Raw genomic sequence first — 18,047 nt, 5'->3', positions numbered from 1 at the left:
TACACACCCACCTGTACACAACATCTACCCACACTTTGTATCCCCATTTGCTATTATGTTTGCCTGATTACCCAACTAGCTCTCCCTGTGAGCAAGCCTGACTGAACAGTGCATATCTGGGGCAGGCCTTTCCCTCTGAGACTAAGCATAGGGCTTGCAGGAGCAGGCACAAGCCCCTCTACCCCAATTTCTTCCTTCCGTCTGCCTCCTTGCTGCTCTCCCCCAAGCTGCAAACCTACCTGGGTGGAGTTGGGCCAGGCTGGAGAACTGAGCCCATGTCAGAAAGAAGGCTCTCCCTGAAAAGAGCTGAGCCCTTGGAGTGGATGTTGTAACATGTAATCTCTCACCATTGCACATTTCATGGGTCCCAGTCTCTGCTTATAGGGTTGATTATTGAAACCTTCTTTGGGGCTCCCAGGGCTGTTGTCTGTGGATGCCCTCTAAATTCTTCCTGGGAAGTTAGATAAAAGGAACCTCTTGCATTACCTTAAGCCCCTTAGGTCCTGCGTTGTTTTTTTTTTTTTTAATGTTTATTTATTTATTTTATTTTTTTAAGAGAGAGAGAGAGCAGGGGAGGGGCAGAAAGAGAAGGAGACAGAATCCCAAGCAGGCTCTGTGCTGTCAGCAAAGAACCCAGTGTGGGGCTCGATCCCATGAACCCTGAGATCATGACCTGAGCTGAAACCAAGAGTCAGACGCTTAACTGACTGAGCCACCCAGGTGCCCCAGGTTCTGCGTTTTGAAGTCACCTTGATCTGGTATATCTATACCCCCTCCCATTATTACTAGTTTTCTTATTAGGAAGCACCCCTAAAAATAAAGCTCAGTAGCCTCAAACCAGCAGAAGGCAATCTCCTTATGCAGAAGGGTGGCAAAAACAGCTGGCTCTGTTTCCCAAGGTTTCCTTTACCTGAAGCTCTTCTTCCAATAACTTCTGCCACCACATCATAGACCTCCGGAGGAATTGTCCCTCTACCCTCCTTTTTTTAATTAAAAAAAATTTTTTTTAAATGTTTATCTATTCTTGAGAGAGTGGGGGGGGGGGATCTGAAGCAGGCTCCAAGCCCTGAGCTGTTAGCCCAGAGCCCGACAAGAGGCTTGAACTCATGAACCACTAGATCATGACCTGAGCCAAAGTCAGACGCTCAACCAACTGAGCCACCCAGGCTCCCCCTCTTCCCTCCTTTTAACCTTCTCGCCCAGCTGTGGATAATTGGTCCTTCCCAAGGCTAGAAAACTTGAAAGATATAGCTTCAACCCCCTTTACTAGTGATCTGTCATTAAGTATGTTCTAAAGTATGGGCATTGACCATCATATTAGAGCTGCTGCATCAGAAACTTTGGAGGTACAGTTTAGCAACGTGTGTTTTAATGGCCCAGTTACCAGGTTGCACTTTGAGAGCCACTGGGCTAGTGGTTAACAAAGACAAACACAGAGAGTAAATACTAACTAGCTTATTAAACATACCTTGTCCTCTGGCATTCATTATCTGTCTACCAGAGGAACCCAACCTTTCTGGGCTCCTGGGCTCTCGCACACAGAGCACACACCTATAGGGGTCATGATTCTTTCCCTCAGTGTCTAGATGCACAAACAGAAGGCAGAACTCCTTAAGTCTTATTTTTTCTGCCCAAGAACCCACTTCTTTACCTGAGTGTTTCCTACTAGGAATTCCTCACCCTGCAAGAAGCTAGTCTGGTTACCAGCTTCCTTCAGGGTGACGGCCCTGCCTTTGCCTGCTTCAACAAGATCCATATTGGCTCAGTACAACTTGAGAATGCCTGCACTCACATGGGACACACTTCATTGCTCCTGCCACCTTTTTTTCTTAATGTTTAATTATTTTTGAGAGAGTGTGAGTGGGGGAGGGGCAGAGAGAGAGAGAGAGAGAGAGAGAGAATCCCAAGCAGGCTCCTCATTGTCAGCACAGAGCCTGATGTAGAGCTTGACCCCACGAACTGTGTGATGTGACCTGAATGGAAGTCTAGAGTCGAACACTTAACTGATTGAGTCAGCCAGGTACCCTGTGGCTCCTGCCTTCTGAGGCACCTGCAGCTCCGGGATGGAGCCGGTCAAAAGCATCTGCTGGAGCCTCACCTGGGGTCCTCTGACTCCATCTGCACGTGGACATCTCAATCTGAGTGCCATTGAACTAGGGTTACCAGGTAAAGCAAATAAAAATAGGCAATCCTGTATAGAACATGAATTGTTGAGTCAAATTCTGGATGCAGGATCAGAGCCCACAGTATTGTTTTCTAGGTTGTGCATGCTGTCGTTTCTTGTTCCTCCTCTCCCTTATATATCCTCATAACTCCTGTTCCTATCCTCCTATTGAATAGTTAATGACAATTACCTACTGTGGGAAACTGTATCTGAAGAACTTTGGAAGAACTCTGAAATCAAAAAATTTTAGAGATTTTAGCTTTTAAAGTTAGATATCAAAGTGGAATTCCTTACCATCCATTAAAAGTATTGAAGCATTAGAAGATAGTTTATAAAAACAGATACCAAAAGATATAAAAACAGATAACCAAGAATTGCTTCCCTCCCTGACTTTAAAATAATGCAGAGAGCACCACCTGCTGGTTGTAAGATGAGCTTCATTTATTTCTGCATGGCCTGTACAAGTCAGATTTCTTTCATCAAAACCAATCTTTGTCCCAAATATAATGAAATCAGAAGATTGGAAGAGACTAACATTATAAAAGTATTCTTCCTGATAAATTTATCGGCTTGTTTACACAAAAACATAACCTCTAAAACCCAAATGTCTGTTTTCAAGAAGAGAGATCAAACCTGCCGTTTAGAGCTCCATTTTTGTCATTTAATTCTCTATGAACCCATTCTCAGCTTCTGAACTTAAATTTATTGTGTGTGTTTATGGTAGTAGTTGTCCTGTTTTCTCTGAGCAAACTCTTCTTTAGAATTATCAGTTCTATGTTTCATAATAACAAAACCCTATTCACAGAAATATAACACCAGAGTAGGAGACAAAGGAACCCAGCTCTCTGGTGGCCAGAAGCAGCGCATAGCAATAGCTCGTGCCCTTGTGAGACAGCCTCGTATTTTGCTTTTGGATGAAGCTACATCAGCTCTGGATACAGAAAGTGAGAAGGTAAGAATTTAATTCATTTGCACTCAAATTGGTTGTCCTTAAAAGGTTTACATTTATCTCCCTCTCTCTCTGCCCCTCCCCCACTCGCACTCTGTCTCTCTCTCTCTCTCTCTCTCTCTCTCTCTCTCTCTCTGTCAAAAATAAAGATTGAAAAAAAAAAATTTTAAGGGGAACCTGGGTGGCTCAGTCGTTAAGTGTCCGACTTGGGCTCAGGTCATGATCTCGCAGTTCCTGAGTTTGAGCCCCGGGTCGGGCTCTGTGCTGACAGCTCAGAGCCTGGAGCCTGCTTCACATTCTGTGTCTCCCTGTCTCTCTGCCCCTCCCCTGCTAGAGTTCTCTCTCTCTCTCTCTCTCTCTATCTCTCTCTATCTCTCTCTATCTCTCTCTCTCTCTCTCTCTCCCTCAAAAATAAAGATTGAAAAAAAAATTTAAAAAAAATGTTTTACATTTATGCTTCTGTCTTCCACAGTAGAGAACAAAATTCAGCCCAGATACGTTGATTGTTATTTATGTCTGCTGTCAGCAGAATTTAAACACTTTCTGTGGCTGTTATTCAAGAGAACAAGATGAAGTAGGGGAAATCAGTCTTATAGCACTTAGGCTCCAAAAAGCAGCCCTGGATCTCTGTATTGACCTACGAAGCTGTGTCAGGAAGCCAATTTCCTATTTCTACTGGTGGCATCTCCTCAGCAACTATATAAAAAAGCAGGAGGTTAATACCGTGCAAAAGCTGATGGTATCTTAAGATACATATTAGTAATCATTTTCAGTTTAAGAAAAAGTTGAGTATTCAGGTATCTGAAAGACAAGTTAATTCTGAGCCATATACTGTCTTAAAAATGCCAGAAGTTCAGCCTATGCTCAGTCTTCCTGAATTTGCTTTATTGCTGGACTGGAGGGTGGCTTTGAAGGATGTTGTGTGGGTGGACATACCTGTACACGTTTTTAAATGACCGGACAGACTGCATTTATTGTCATAACTTTGAAAACAGATAACTCCTGCCTCAGAACTAATCCACACTAGGATTATCTCCTGATATGACAGCTTCCTGGCTTTGTAAATTCTGTTATATTTCACTGATACCATTATTAAAATAGGAGGACCTATTGTTGGAAGAGAGTGAGCCTTATGAAGGAAGAAAGGAGAGGACTGTTTTTTTACCGGCATTAATGTATGTGGTTACTGATCAGGTTGTCCAAGAAGCCCTGGACAAAGCCAGAGAAGGCCGCACCTGCATCGTGATCGCTCACCGCCTGTCCACCATCCAGAACGCAGACCTAATAGTGGTGTTTCAGAATGGCAAGGTCAAGGAGCATGGCACACATCAACAGCTGCTGGCTCAGAAAGGCATCTACTTTTCCATGGTCAGTGTCCAGGCTGGAGCAAAGCGCTAGTGAACTGTGACCTTACGACCATATAAATATTTTCTATTTGTGTTAAAATATGGCATTTAATCAAAGTTAAAAAAGCGAGTGCGTCACTGGAAACGCTATGTAGAATTATCTATTTAACATTTCCTTCCACAGCTGAAGATCATTCCACCAAGTTCAGAGCCCTCAGGCTTTATCATTAAAGGAATCGAAAGAAATATTATTGAAAGGAATAAAACACTGGTGTTAATTGCATTATAAAAATTTGTAGAATAATTCAAAGTAGATTTTGTTAATAAATAGTGTAATTTTTGTTTATATTTTCTTATTTGTAACTTACTGCCTTGCTGAAAGATAATAGAAGTGGCAAAAAGTGCTGAATGTTTGCGTAAAGTGCTATAATAAAACTAAACTTTTGTATGAGCACAGTCATCTTGTCTGAAATGCTTGTAAATGATCATCTCCCAATTGGAATATTGAAGATTATGTCTGCATTTGAAAAAAAAAAAAAGACTTCTTTTAAAAACTCCCATTAATTGTGAGAATGTTAAATAGTGTAAATAATCCCTATTATACGTGTCTATTCACACTGGGTCCTACAGAACCATCTGCTTTCATGCTTTGTGGGCTTGATCCTACTGGTTCTTACGTTTCCACATTATGATGGCTCTTAAACCAACCACATACATCAATACAGAATTTTAGAGGTGGGAGTGCAGCCAAGGATGCACAGTTGTTAAGTGTCTACTCTGATACACATCAAACATTTTGCCTTGCTCTGATAAAGGGCTCTTATGAGATTTTAATTTTTTTTTCCCTGAGAGGAAGAGAGTGAATCAGGGAGGGGCAGAGAGAGGGAGACACAGAATCTGAAGCAGGCTCCAGGCTCTGAGCTGTCAGCACAGAGCCTGACACGGGGCTTGATCTCACAACCCTGGGATTGTGACTTGAGCCAAAATTAAGAGTTGGATGCTGGGGGTGCCTGGGTCGCTCAGTTGGTTGGTTAAGCATCCAGCTTCAATTCAGGTCATAATCTTATAGTCTGCGAATTTGAGCCCCATGTCAGACTCTGTGCTGACAGCTCAGAGCCTGGAGCCTGCTTCAGATTCTGTGTCTCCCTCTCTCTCTGCCCCTCCCCCGCTCACGCTTGTCTGTCACTCTCTGTCTCTCTCAAAAATAAACATTAAAAAAATAATAATAAATAAACATTAAAAAAATTAAAGAGTTGGATGCTCAACTGACTGAGCCACCCAGGTGCCCCTATTTTTGCATTTTAAAAAATGCAGTAACTCTTTTTCTGTTTTGATAATGAGTCACTTTTCCTGATAATTGGTTGCTTCCAAAGCTGATCCTTCTGGTGGCAGATGTACGCAAACACAATAAAAAAATAAAATAGCACAAAAGAATGATATTCTGACTACAGCAACAACAACAACAACAACAAAAACCACTACAAATAAGGTTGAAAATAAGATTGAAAGACCAGCTGGGGAAGAGTATTTACCATATTTATTGAAAAGACTTGATGGGTCAGCTGCATGGCTCAGTTGGTTGAGTGTCCCACTTCGGCTCAGGTCATAATCTGACACTTGTGAGTTTGAGCCCTGCATCAGATTCAGATTCTGTTTCCCTCTCTCTCTGCCCCTCCCCCACTCACATTCTGATTCTTTTTCTCAAAATAAATTAAAAAAAAAAGACTTGATAACCTTACTATATAAAGAATTTTTTTAATGTTTATTTATCTTGAGAGAGAGAGCAGGGGAGGGGCAGAGAGAGGGAGAGAGAGAATTCCAAGCAGGCCCTGCACTGTCTCCGCAGAGCCCTACACTGGGCTTGATTTCATGAACTATGAGATCACAACCTGAGTTGGAAATCAAGAGTCAGATGCTCAGTGACAGACCCACTCAGGCACCCCATAAAGAATTTTAAAAGGAAAAAAAATGCCATCACCTCCAAAGAAAAATGGGCAAAGGACGTGATCAGGTAATTCCCAAGAAGAAATACATTTTTTTAATTAATTTATTGTTTAATTTACATCCAAGTTAGCATATAGTGCAACAATGATTTCAGGAGTAGATTCCTTAGTGCCCCTTACCCATTTAGCCCATCCTCCCTCCCATAACCCCTCCAGTAACCCTCAGTTTCTTCTCCATATTTCTGAGTCTCTTATGTTTTGTCCCCTTTCCTGTTTTTATATATTACTTTTGCTTCCCTTCCCTTATGTTCATGTTTTGTATCTTAAAGTCCTCATATGAGTGAAGTCATAGGATATTTATCTTTCTCTGACTAATGTCGTTTAGCCTAATACCTTCTAGTTCCATCCACATGGTTGCAAATGGCAAGATTTCATTCTTTTTGACTACCAAGTAATACTCCATTGTGTGTGTGTGTGTGTGTGTGTGTGTGTGTGTGTGTATACATATATATATATATATATATATATACACCACATCTCCTTTATCCATTCATCTGTCGATGGACCTTTGGGCTTTTTCCATACTTTGGCCATTGTTGATAGCGCTGCTATAAATATTGGGGTACATGTGCCCCTTCGAAACAGCGCACCTGTATTCCTTGGGTAAATACCTAGTAGTGCAATTGCTGGGTTGTAAGGTAGTTCTATTTTTAATTTTTTGAGGAACCTACATACTGTTTTCCAGAGTGGCTGCACCAGTTTGCATTCTCACCAGCAGTGCAAAAGAGATCCTCTTTCTGCGCATCATTGCCAACATGTCTTGTTCCCTGAGTTGTTAATGTTAGCCATTCTGATAGGTATGAGGTGGTATCTCATTGTGGTTTTGATTTGTATTTCCCTGATGAGTGATGTTGAGCATGTTTTCATGTGTCAGTTGGCCATCTGGATGTCTTCTTTGGAGAAGTGTCTGTTCCTTCCTGTCTTCTGCCCATTCCTTCCCTGGATTATTTGTTTTTGGGGTGAGTTTGAGAAGTTCTTTAAAGATTTTGGATACTAACCCTTCATCTGATATGTCATTTGCAAAGATCTTCTCCCATCCCATCAGTTGCCTTTTAGTTTTCCTGATTGTTTCCTTTGCTATGCAAAAGCTTTTTATTTTAATGAGGTCCCAATAGTTCATTTGTGCTTTGGTTTCCCTTGCCTCCGGAGATGTGTTGAGTAAGTTGCTGCGGCTGAGGTCAAAGAGGTTTTTGCCTGCTTTCTTCTCTAGGATTTTGATGGCTTGCTTCCTACATTTAGGTCTTTCATCCATTTTGAGTTTATTTTTGTATATAGTGTAAGAAAGTGGTCCAGGTTCATTTTTCTGCATGTCGCTGTCCAGTTTTCCCAGCACCATTTGATGAAGAGACTGTCCTTATTCCATTGCATATTCTTTACTGCTTTGTCAAAGATTAGTTGGCCATACTTTTGTGGGTCCATTTCTGGGTTCTCTGTTCTGTTCCATTGATCTGAATGTCTGTTTTTGTGCCAGTTCCATACTGTCTGGATGCTTACAGCTTTGTAATACATCTTGAAATCCAGGATTGTGATGCCTCCAGCTTCAGTTTTCTTTTTCAAGATTTCTTTGGCTCTTTGGGCTCTTTTCTGCTTCCAAAAAGAAATATGTTTTTTTTTAAAAGTGCACAGTCTCAATAATGAAGGAAATGTAATAAAATAAAATACCCTGGAGGAATAACAGCAGTTTCATGATGGAATAAAGATGTCCCTTGTTTTGAGGGCTCCTGGGTGGTTCAGTCAGTTAAGCATCTGACTTCAGCTCAGGTCATGGTCTCACGGCTCAGGAGTTCGAGCCTTGCATTGGGCTCTGCGCTGACAGCTCAGAGCCTGAAGACCACTTCAGATTCTGTGTCTCCTCTTTGCCCCTCCCCTGCTCATACTCTGTCTCTCTCTCCTTCAAAAATAAACAAACATTAAAAAAATTAAAATAAAAAAATATCCCTTGTTTTTTTCTCTCCACCTCAACAACAATAATTTAGCACCTATCAACAGACAAAAATGCCTCTGTGGGAGCTGTGAGATCCAGCACCATAAGCCATCAGTCCTGAGGAGTCTCACTGACTTGTGTGTCAGGAAATAGGCATACACATTTTAGTCCTGGCTATGGACGCTGCAGTGGCCTGTGAACTGTCTCCAAGCCCTCTCAGCCACAGTCCTAGAAAAAAAACACTGTGTTGGACAGTCACCCATGGATGAGAGAGACTTTGTAGAAGTTCAGGAGTCCAGAGGAGAACTTACAGCAAAAAAAAATTAGAACAACAACAAAAATACTAGCTTGAATGCATTGGAGAGGGTCAGAGGAACAGTTTGATTTGATTTATACCACCCTGCTCCCAAGGCAACATAACTGAGGGCCCAAGAAAGATCTTAGCCCCAGACTTCTCTTGTGGAGGGAAGTGAAAGGGTGAATGAGAACCTGACTTCCCCAGCTGTGCAGAATGCTGTACCTCCTCTGCCTCATCCAGAGGACTGAATCTAGAGCTGCATGGCTTTAGGAAATGGGAAGAAACTGAGAGAGCAGCAGATTGGACTCTCAGAGGTCATGGAAGGGACACAGATCCTAATAAGCATGTCACGGACTCTATCAAGAAACTCACCGGCAAGCCACCAGGAGTACCTTGCTTGCAGATCCCCTCAACTGGCCCACGGAGCACCCTAGTACTTAGTGTTCTTCACCCACACACACATAGCCCCTCCCAGTCCTGTGTCTGGATCTTTGTACAAGTTCCCAAAGGTGATGGCAAGAGCCATTAAGCATACACAGAAGACTGACCCGAATCTGTGGGCCAGGGAGAGACACAAACTTGAGCTTTACTGCTACTTTGAGTAAAACAAAAGGAAGACAGTCAAAACATGGCCTGGTGTGGAGTCAAGAGAAGGCACACAAGCTTAAGAACTCTTCCAATAAAGGAGTAAAAAGTGTGGATCAGCTGTATCCATAGAGAGTCTAATGAAACCTTCAAATTACTAGCAGAGCTGAGGGAAGATATTTCTCTCCTGATGACAGTTAATAAAGACTGGAGATGACTGGTACTTTGCATGGGAAGATAGTAATGCAAAACTTCAAGAAATATGAAAAATCAAGGAAACATGACACCATCAAAGGGTCACAATTAATTTTCCAGTAATTGGTCCTGTGACATGGAGCTCTGTGATTTATCTGGTAAAGAATTCAAAATAGCAGGGTTTTTTTTCAATATATAAAATTTATTGTCAAATTGGTTTCCATACAACACCCAGTGCTCATCCCAAAAGGTGCCCTCCTCAATACCCATCACCCACCCTCCCCTCCCTCCCACCCCCCCATCAACCCTCAGTTTGTTCTCAGTTTTTAAGTGTCTCTTATGCTTTGGCTCTCTCTCACTCTAACCTCTTTTTTTTTCCTTCCCCTCCCCTATGGGTTTCTGTTAAGTTTCTCAGGATCCACATAACAGTGAAACCATATGGTATCTGTCTTTCTCTGTATGGCTTATTTCACTTAGTATCACACTCTCCAGTTCCATCCAGGTTGTTACAAAGGGCCCTATTTCATTCTTTCTCATTGCCACGTAGTACTCCATTGTGTATATAAACCACTATTTCTTTATCCACTCATCAGTTGATGGACATTTAGGCTCTTTCCATAATTTGGCTATTGTTGAGAGTGCTGCTATAAACATTGGGGTACAAGTGCCCCTATGCATCAGTACTCCTGTATCCCTTGGGTAAATTCCTAGCAGTGCTATTGCTGGGTCATAGGGTAGGTCTATTTTTAATTTTCTGAGGAAACTCCACACAGCTTTCCAGAGTGGCTGCACCAATTTGCATTCCCACCAACAGTGCAAGAGGGTTCCCGTTTCTCCACATCCTCTCCAGCATCTATAGTCTCCTGATTTGTTCATTTTGGCCACTCTGACTGGCGTGAGGTGATATCTGAGTGCGGTTTCAAAATAGCAGTTTTAAGGAAATTTGATGAACTTGAAGATAACACGGAAAGATAATTCAACAAAACCAAGAAAACAATACATAAACAAAATGAGAATTTTAACAAAGAGATGGAAAATATAAAAAAGAACCAAGCAAATTCTGGAGCTGAAGAATATAATGAATGAAATGAAAAATGTAATGGAGATCATTAACAGAAAAGATTAGTCAGAAGAAAGAGTCTGTAAGAAATAAGACAACAATTTTGAGACTATCCAGTCAGAGGAGAACAAAGGAAAATGAATGAAAAAGAGTCAAGAAAGCCTATGTGATCCATAGAATATCATCAAAGGAACCAGTTTCTGAATCATTAGAGTTTCAGAAGGAGAAGAGAGGGAGAAGGGAACAGAAAACTTATGTAAAAAAATAATAGCTGAGAACATCCCAAGCCTGGGAAGAAATTGGATATTCAAGTTCACAAAGCTCATAGATCACCAAATAAAATCAACTTAGATCCCCTTCCATACATATTACAATAAAACTATCAAAAATTAAAGACAAAGACTCTTAAATGTAGGAAGAGAAAAATTAAAAGCTTGTACCTTACAAGGGGCCCCTATCAGGCTAATCCTTGGGTTTTTCAACAGGAACTTTGTTGGCCAGGAGACAGTGGGCTGATACATTCCAAGTGCTGGAAAAAAAAATCCCTGCCAACCTGTCTGGCACAGTTCTTCAGAAATGAAGGAGAGAGACTTTCCCAGACAAACAAAATCTGAGGGAATTTATCACCACTAGACCTGCCTTACTAGAAATGCTGAAAACAGTTTTTCAAGCTGAAATGAAATGATGCTAATTAGTAACATGAGAACATATGAAAATTTACAACATACTGGCAAAGCTAAGTATGTAGTCAAATTTATAATACTCTAATACTATAACATGGTTAAGTGTGTTAAATGCTTAACTCTAATATAAAGGTTAATGGACAATAGTGTTAAAATAACTATATAGCTGTAATAATTTGTTAATGAGTATATAATGCAAAAGAGGTAATTTGTGACATTAAAAACATAGAAAGGGGCAATAAAAGGTTAGTATTTTTGTATGCTAGTTTATGTATGTTTTGTAAAATACTCTGTTATAAGATGTTTTATGTTAGCCGCATGGCAACCACAAAGCAAAAACCTACAATAGAGTCACAAAAGATAAAAAGAAGGAAATCAAAAGTTACCACTATGGAAAATCATCAATTCGCAAAGGAAGGCAGCAAGAGAAGAAAGAAACAAGGGAACTACCAAACAGCCAGAAACAATAATATGGCATTACAAGTCCTCTCTATCAATAATTATTCAATGTAAATTGAATTCTCCAATCAAAAGAATAGAGTGGTTAGATGAGTAACAAAACAAGATGCAACTCTATGCTGCCTATGAAGAGACTCACTTCAGCTTTAATGACACACACAGACTAAAAGTGAAGAGATGGAAAAAGATATTCCATGCAATAGAAACCAAAAGGAATCAGGGGTAGCTGTACTTATATCAGACAAAATAGACTCTAAGCCAAAAACGGTAACAAAAGAAAAGAAGGTCTTTATATAACAATAAAGGGGTCAGTTCAGTAAGAAGATATAATAATTGTAAATACATATGCACCTAACATCAGAGAATCTAATATATTAAGCAAATACTACAAGACAGGAAGGGAGAAATAGACAATACAATAATAGTAGGACACTTCAGACAATTCCAGAGGACTTCAATACCCCACTTTCAACAATGGATTGATCATCCAGACAGAAAATCAACAAAGAAAAGTTGGACTTGAACTACACTTTAGACCAAATGGTTTAACAGATGTAAAGAACATTCCATCCAATAGTTACAGAATATATGTTCTTCTCAAGCACACATGGAGCATTCTTCAGAATAGGTCATGTGAGAGGTCACAAGTCATAGCAAATTTAAGAAGATTGAAATCCTACCAAATATCTGTGCTGACCCCAGTAATATGAAACTTGAAATCAATAACAGGAGGAAAGCTGGAAAATTCATAATAATGTGGAAATTAAATAACATGCTCCTCAACAAGCAATGAGTGAAAAAAGAAATCAACATGGAAATAAAAAAATATCTTGAAACAAATAAAAATATTGAATTGAATGAAAATGGAAACACAACATACTAAAACCTATGAGATGCAGCAAAGGTAATTCTAAGAGGGAAATTTATAGATACAAACATCTACATTAAGGAAGATCTAAAATAACCTAACTTTACACCTTAAGGAACTAGAAAAAAGAAAACAAACTAAGCCCAAAGTTAGCAGCTGGAAGGAAAAAACAAAGATCAGAGCAGAAATAAATGAAATAGAGACCAGAAAAACAATAGAAAAGATCGATGAAATTAAAGTTGTTTTTTTGAAAAGATAAACAAAAGTGGCAAAACTTTAGTTAGACTGAGGAAAACAGAGAGACAAGTCAAATAAAATCAGAAATGAACCCCCAACTAATACCACAGAAATTCAAAGGTTCATAAGAGATTACTATGATTACATGCCAACACATTGGATAAATCTAGAAGAAATGGATAAATTTCTAGAAGCATACACCCTACCAAGACTGAATTGTGAAGAAATAGAAAATCTGAATAGACTAGAAACAAATGAGGAGATTGAATCTGTAATCAAAAACCAACGAAGAAAAGCCCAGGATCAGATGCTTTCACTGGTAAATTCTACATTAAAGAATTAACGCTACGCCTTCTCAAACTCTTCCAAAAAAAAATTAAGAGGAGAAAATACTTCAAAACTCATCTTAGGGGCGCCTGGATGGCTCAGTCCCGTTAAGCATCCGACTTCAGCTCAGGTCATAGTTTTGCGATTCATGAGTTTGAGCCCCACGTCAAGATCCCGTCAGGCTCTGTGCTGACAGCTCAGATCCTGGAGCCTGCTTTGGATTCTGTGTCTCCCTTTCTCTCTCCTCCCCCACTCATGTTCTGTCTCTCTCTCAAAAGTAAATAAACATTAAAAAAAAAAAAAGACTCATTTTAGCCAGACCAACATTGCTCTGTTACCTAAGCCAGATAAAGATACTGCAAGATACCCAAAACCAAAATAACACTGTATGTTAATTGTACTGGAAAGAAAGAAAAGAAAGAAAGAAAGAAAGAAAGAAAGAAAGAAAGAAAGAAAGAAAGAAGAAAGGAAGGAAGGAAGAAAACTATAGGTCAATATTCCTAATATAGATACAAAATCTCTCAATAAGATACTGGCACACTGAATTCAAAAGCACATTTTAAGGATCCAATACCATTATCAAGGAGGAATTATAGGAATTATCCCAGGGATGCAAGAATGGTTCAACATATGCAAATGAGTAGTTGTGGCACACCACTTTAATAGAATGAAGGATAAAAATCATATATGATCTTCTTAATACATACAGCAAAAGCATTTGACAAAAATACAACATACTTTCATGACAAAAATTCTGAACAAATTGAGTATAGAGGAATATATACCTCAACATAATAAAGGTCATGTATGACAAGCCCACTGCTAACATCATACGCAGTGGTGAAAGATTGAAAGTTTTTCGTCTAAGATTAGGAACAAAGTAAAAGTTAACTCTTAGCACTCCTATTCAATATCATACTGGAAGTCCTAGCCAGGGCAACCAGGCAAGAAAAAGAAATAAAATCAGAAAGGAAGAAGTAAAATTGTCTTTGTTTGTAAATAATAGGATCATAAATATAAAAAAATACTAAAGACCCCACTGAAAAATTTGTCTTTCTCTGTCTGGCTTATTCCACTTTGCATAATGTCCTCCAGTTCATCCATGTTGTCACAAATGGCAATATTACCTTCTGTTTTATGGATGAATAATATTCCATTGTAGATATTTATATACACATTTTCTTTATCCATTCGTCCATCAGTGGACATGTGGGTTTCTATATCTTGAGCAGTGTGAATAATTCTGGATTCAGCACAGGAGTGCTGATTTCATTTTCTTCGGATACGTACCCAGAAGTGCGATTGCTCAGTTATATGGTAGCTCTATTTTTAATTTTTAAAATAACCTCCATACTGTTTTCTCTAATGTTAAACCATCAAATTTGTGGTCATTTGTTACAACAGCCTCAGGAAACTCAAATCAGGGAAGCTAAACAGGATACTTTTATTTAAAAGCAAACAACAAGGGTAATGAGATTCTGTGTTGGGCTGGTGGGAACAGAGAACAGGTGGCTATGAGAAACATCCATGAGAAAGGTAGAGGGGTAATAAAAATTAGCTAGAAAAATTCTGTGACATTGATGGAGATGAAGAACTCTTTTGGAAAGAAGATGGCTTATCCTTCTGGCTTAGAAGTGACATCATAGTAGAAGGTGTTTGGATGTGTGACCCTCAGGGTACTGACTAAACACAGGTGGGTCCCATTCTGTACTGTTTGCTTGAGTTCTACTCTTTTATCTTCCTAGTTCCATCCTAGGATTATCCAGCTGTATCCAACTCTAAACAATGATGGTCTAAACAATGATGGTCTAAACAATAATGGTTTATCAGAATCAAATTCTGAATTCAGGCCAAAATGTATTTCAGTCTGTTTCCTGCCCCACAAAGTAACTATTTGGCCTCAATTATAAGAAATCTTTTTGATTCATTTTTCTTCCTCACATCTCTGTTTCAGATGCCTGCTCCCAGTTTATGAACCCTTGAGAGAAGGACTGTGTCTTTGCATCACTTGTGTTTGACAAAGTCCTTGTATATAGTAGAAGTTGAATGAGGGTTTGCTTTTCTGCCAAGTTTTTGATCCAGTGTGTACCTTCCTCTGGGTCAGTTTTGTTTGATCCCATATTGACACCTGAAAAGTCCTCTGTTAATATAATATATATTAAGAGAGTTTCTATCTAAGGCCATACAATTTTATATAAAAAGTAGTGAGGGGAGCCCATCATTACCATAAAACATAAAACCTATAATCCAGCCTTACCCAATCTACAGAATAAAAAAGAAAGCCTTATGGAAATTGTATCCATAATTTCATAAAAGAAAAAAAAATTAAGGAATTGGAGTGAACTGGTAACAGTATTGTATCAGTGTCAATGCCCTGGGTTTCATTTTGTCCTTCAGTAACTACATGTCACCATTTGGGGAAGCTGGATAAAGGATCCACAGCCCTCTACAGTTTTTTTTCAACTGCCTGTGAGTCTGTCATTATTTCACAACAAAAAGTTAAGGAAAAAGAAACAGGAGAATCAGACTTAAGGATTTGTTGCTCTTGATAATGATTTGGTCTGAAATCTGAAAAGCGAGGAGTTACCCAGGAAGTGGTGGGAGTGGGGAGACAGGCAGGCCATAGGGAATGAGGTAGAGATTTCAGGTGGAGGAAGTGGCCTGTTCAAAGAGAGTTTGCAGTACAGAAAGGACTTTGAAGTTGGAGCTGGCTACACAAGGCAGAGAGAGGCATGAGGCATCCTGGTAGGGTAAGCATAATTGCCTGCTTTCCTCTAGGAGCCTTCCCTGACAAAATGAGTTAAGCCAGTTGATAGCCAACAAGTAATAACTGTTCCAGAGCCTATGAAGGATGTTCACGTATTTTAACACCCTTGATCTTCCAAAGGATCCCACTCAGCTGCAATATGTTGGTGGGCACCTGGTTTACCCATGTACTCCAAGTCCTCTTTCATCACCTGGCACGTTGAAAATCCTCAACAAAAGTATTTGTGAAATGAAAAAAAAGTTGTTGCTCTTAAAAATGATTAAACGAGATTTTCAGGGTGCAGTTTCTGCAACTGTAGTCCTTTGTCCCACTTGGAACTTCTAACACCAAGGTTAAAGACCTCTGCCCTTGGAGTCTGGAGAAATCAGAATAGCAGAGAGAAAAGCAGCAATGCTTCCAGATATGTGCAAAAGGCAAAGGTACATGATGAAATATTTTCACCTGGACTCTTTCAAAAGAGCCAGTTTTGGTCATAAGGAAAAGTGACCTTGGAGTTGGAAACTCAGTGTTTTCGCTTTCTCCACTGGGCAGCTCCACTGAAATGTTTTCCCTCCTAGCGATTGTCACTTAGTGTGGGGAGAAACACCTAGTTTCTCCAGTCAGAAAATGCTGGGCTTCTCTTGGCTGCCAGTTTGTTAACATGTATGATTCTTTGAGCAAGTTACTTATTTTCCCTAAGCCTTTATTTCCTCATTGGCAAATAAGGGATTTCAATAGCTACCTTCTTGGATTACTTGAGCACTAAATATTAAAAGTATTTAGGACAATACTCAATACATAGAATCTAAGCAAATAATAATGTTGTTTGCCATTGCTTCATATTTTTCTCACTCTCCAGGGCTACCAATTCTCTTACATAAGAAAAGGAAATTTTGTTTTGTATTTATTCTTTTAGCAAGTATCTTGAGTGCCTTCTGGACTAGATACTAGCAGCACAATAATAAGACAAAGAGCCCACAGTTTAGGAGACTAGAAATTAGGTTAGTAATATGTCTTGGTGCCGTGATTCAAGACTTCTTGGGGAATCAAGAAGAGAGCAATCACTTCTCTTGCGAGTGATTTGAGGATTAAAAAGCTTCCTGGAGAGCTGAGTACCTACCTGTCAGGTGGATGGTAGGGCAAGGATGTGGATGCAGAGAACTGTGTAGAACAGCCCAGAAGGCTGAAATGCGAAGTAACTCAGGATGGTCAGTTTCCTGTGTTGTGCGTTGGGAGGAGTGAGTGGTGGCCAACACAGGGATGAGTCTGGGAAGTGAGGTAGAAACTAGACCTGAAAGGCCTGGTGTGACAGAACAGACTGATTTGTGGTCTCACTGTGGTTTATTTGAAATAGTGAGAGTATTGAGACATGCCTTATTTTAGAGGGTCCACATTCCTACAATTGTGCAGTGAGATTTCATAAAATAAACCACATCTTACCTTTTTTATTTTCATTAGAAAGATGAAAATATATACCTTACAACTTCCACAAGTAAAGGAAGAAAAGAACACACTTTAGAAACCTATCTTGCATCTCTCAATCACATGGGTAGCCTCCAAGAGAGCTTCTGTGGCCATAGCATTTCATTTTTTCAAGCATCAGGGAAACACAGCATCCTGGCGTCTCATGCAGGAAATCACACTATTCTATCAGGAGGCAGGGCAGAGGAGGGTTTTTTTTTCCTGTTTAGTCAAAAGTTAGAGAAAACTAATTATCAAGGTCATAACTCCAATATTTCATTCCTAAAATCAAACCAGTATTGAAGTCGAGCCTTCCTTATTCGATCAGAATTTGAGTGTCACAATTTTTTTCCTTTCCAAAAGAGTTCATTGTCCTTCTTCAATTCTCTTATGCAAAACATGTCTATCAGTGTGGGCAATGACCCCACGACTCCAACCCTTTAGAGTTTAAATAGATGACTCACCTAGGATTTATCCATGGATTTCCTACATTGCTTTGGGAAAGTGCCAGTTCCAGCCAAGCTAGGGCAGAGACTGTTTGAATTATTTGAAAAATTGTAATGACTGTAATAATCTACCTCCCTAGACTAAAAAAAAAAAAAAAAAAAAAAAAGGTATAAAATTCTTTGGGATCAGACAGCCCATGTCTGGAACATGTGCATACAGATAAAACCTGGAGAGAAATATGCCAAAATGGAAGTTGTTGGGTTACAGTGAAAAAACACTTTTGATGATTTTCTCT

At 39.6% G+C, this 18,047-nt stretch overlaps 1 protein-coding gene across 2 annotated transcripts in view; it reads left to right on the top strand.

The window, feature by feature from the left end:
• ABCB1 (ATP binding cassette subfamily B member 1) overlaps positions 1-4,910 on the top strand; it is a 112,954-nt gene extending 108,044 nt beyond the window's left edge. For both annotated transcript variants that reach the window (XM_049641376.1, XM_049641377.1), the window contains exons 27-28: positions 2,970-3,116; positions 4,308-4,910. In XM_049641376.1, coding sequence (XP_049497333.1) covers positions 2,970-3,116; positions 4,308-4,511 — 351 coding nt within the window. In that variant the 3' untranslated portion in view covers positions 4,512-4,910. The remainder of the gene's footprint in view (positions 1-2,969; positions 3,117-4,307) is intronic.
• Positions 4,911-18,047: the final 13,137 nt, after the last annotated feature.

This window comes from Panthera uncia, chromosome A2 (assembly GCF_023721935.1).
Source record: "Panthera uncia isolate 11264 chromosome A2, Puncia_PCG_1.0, whole genome shotgun sequence".
Classification (NCBI taxonomy): domain Eukaryota; kingdom Metazoa; phylum Chordata; class Mammalia; order Carnivora; family Felidae; genus Panthera; species Panthera uncia.
The sequence above is the reverse complement of the archived record's forward strand: the minus strand, read 5'-3'. Positions and strand labels throughout refer to the sequence as shown.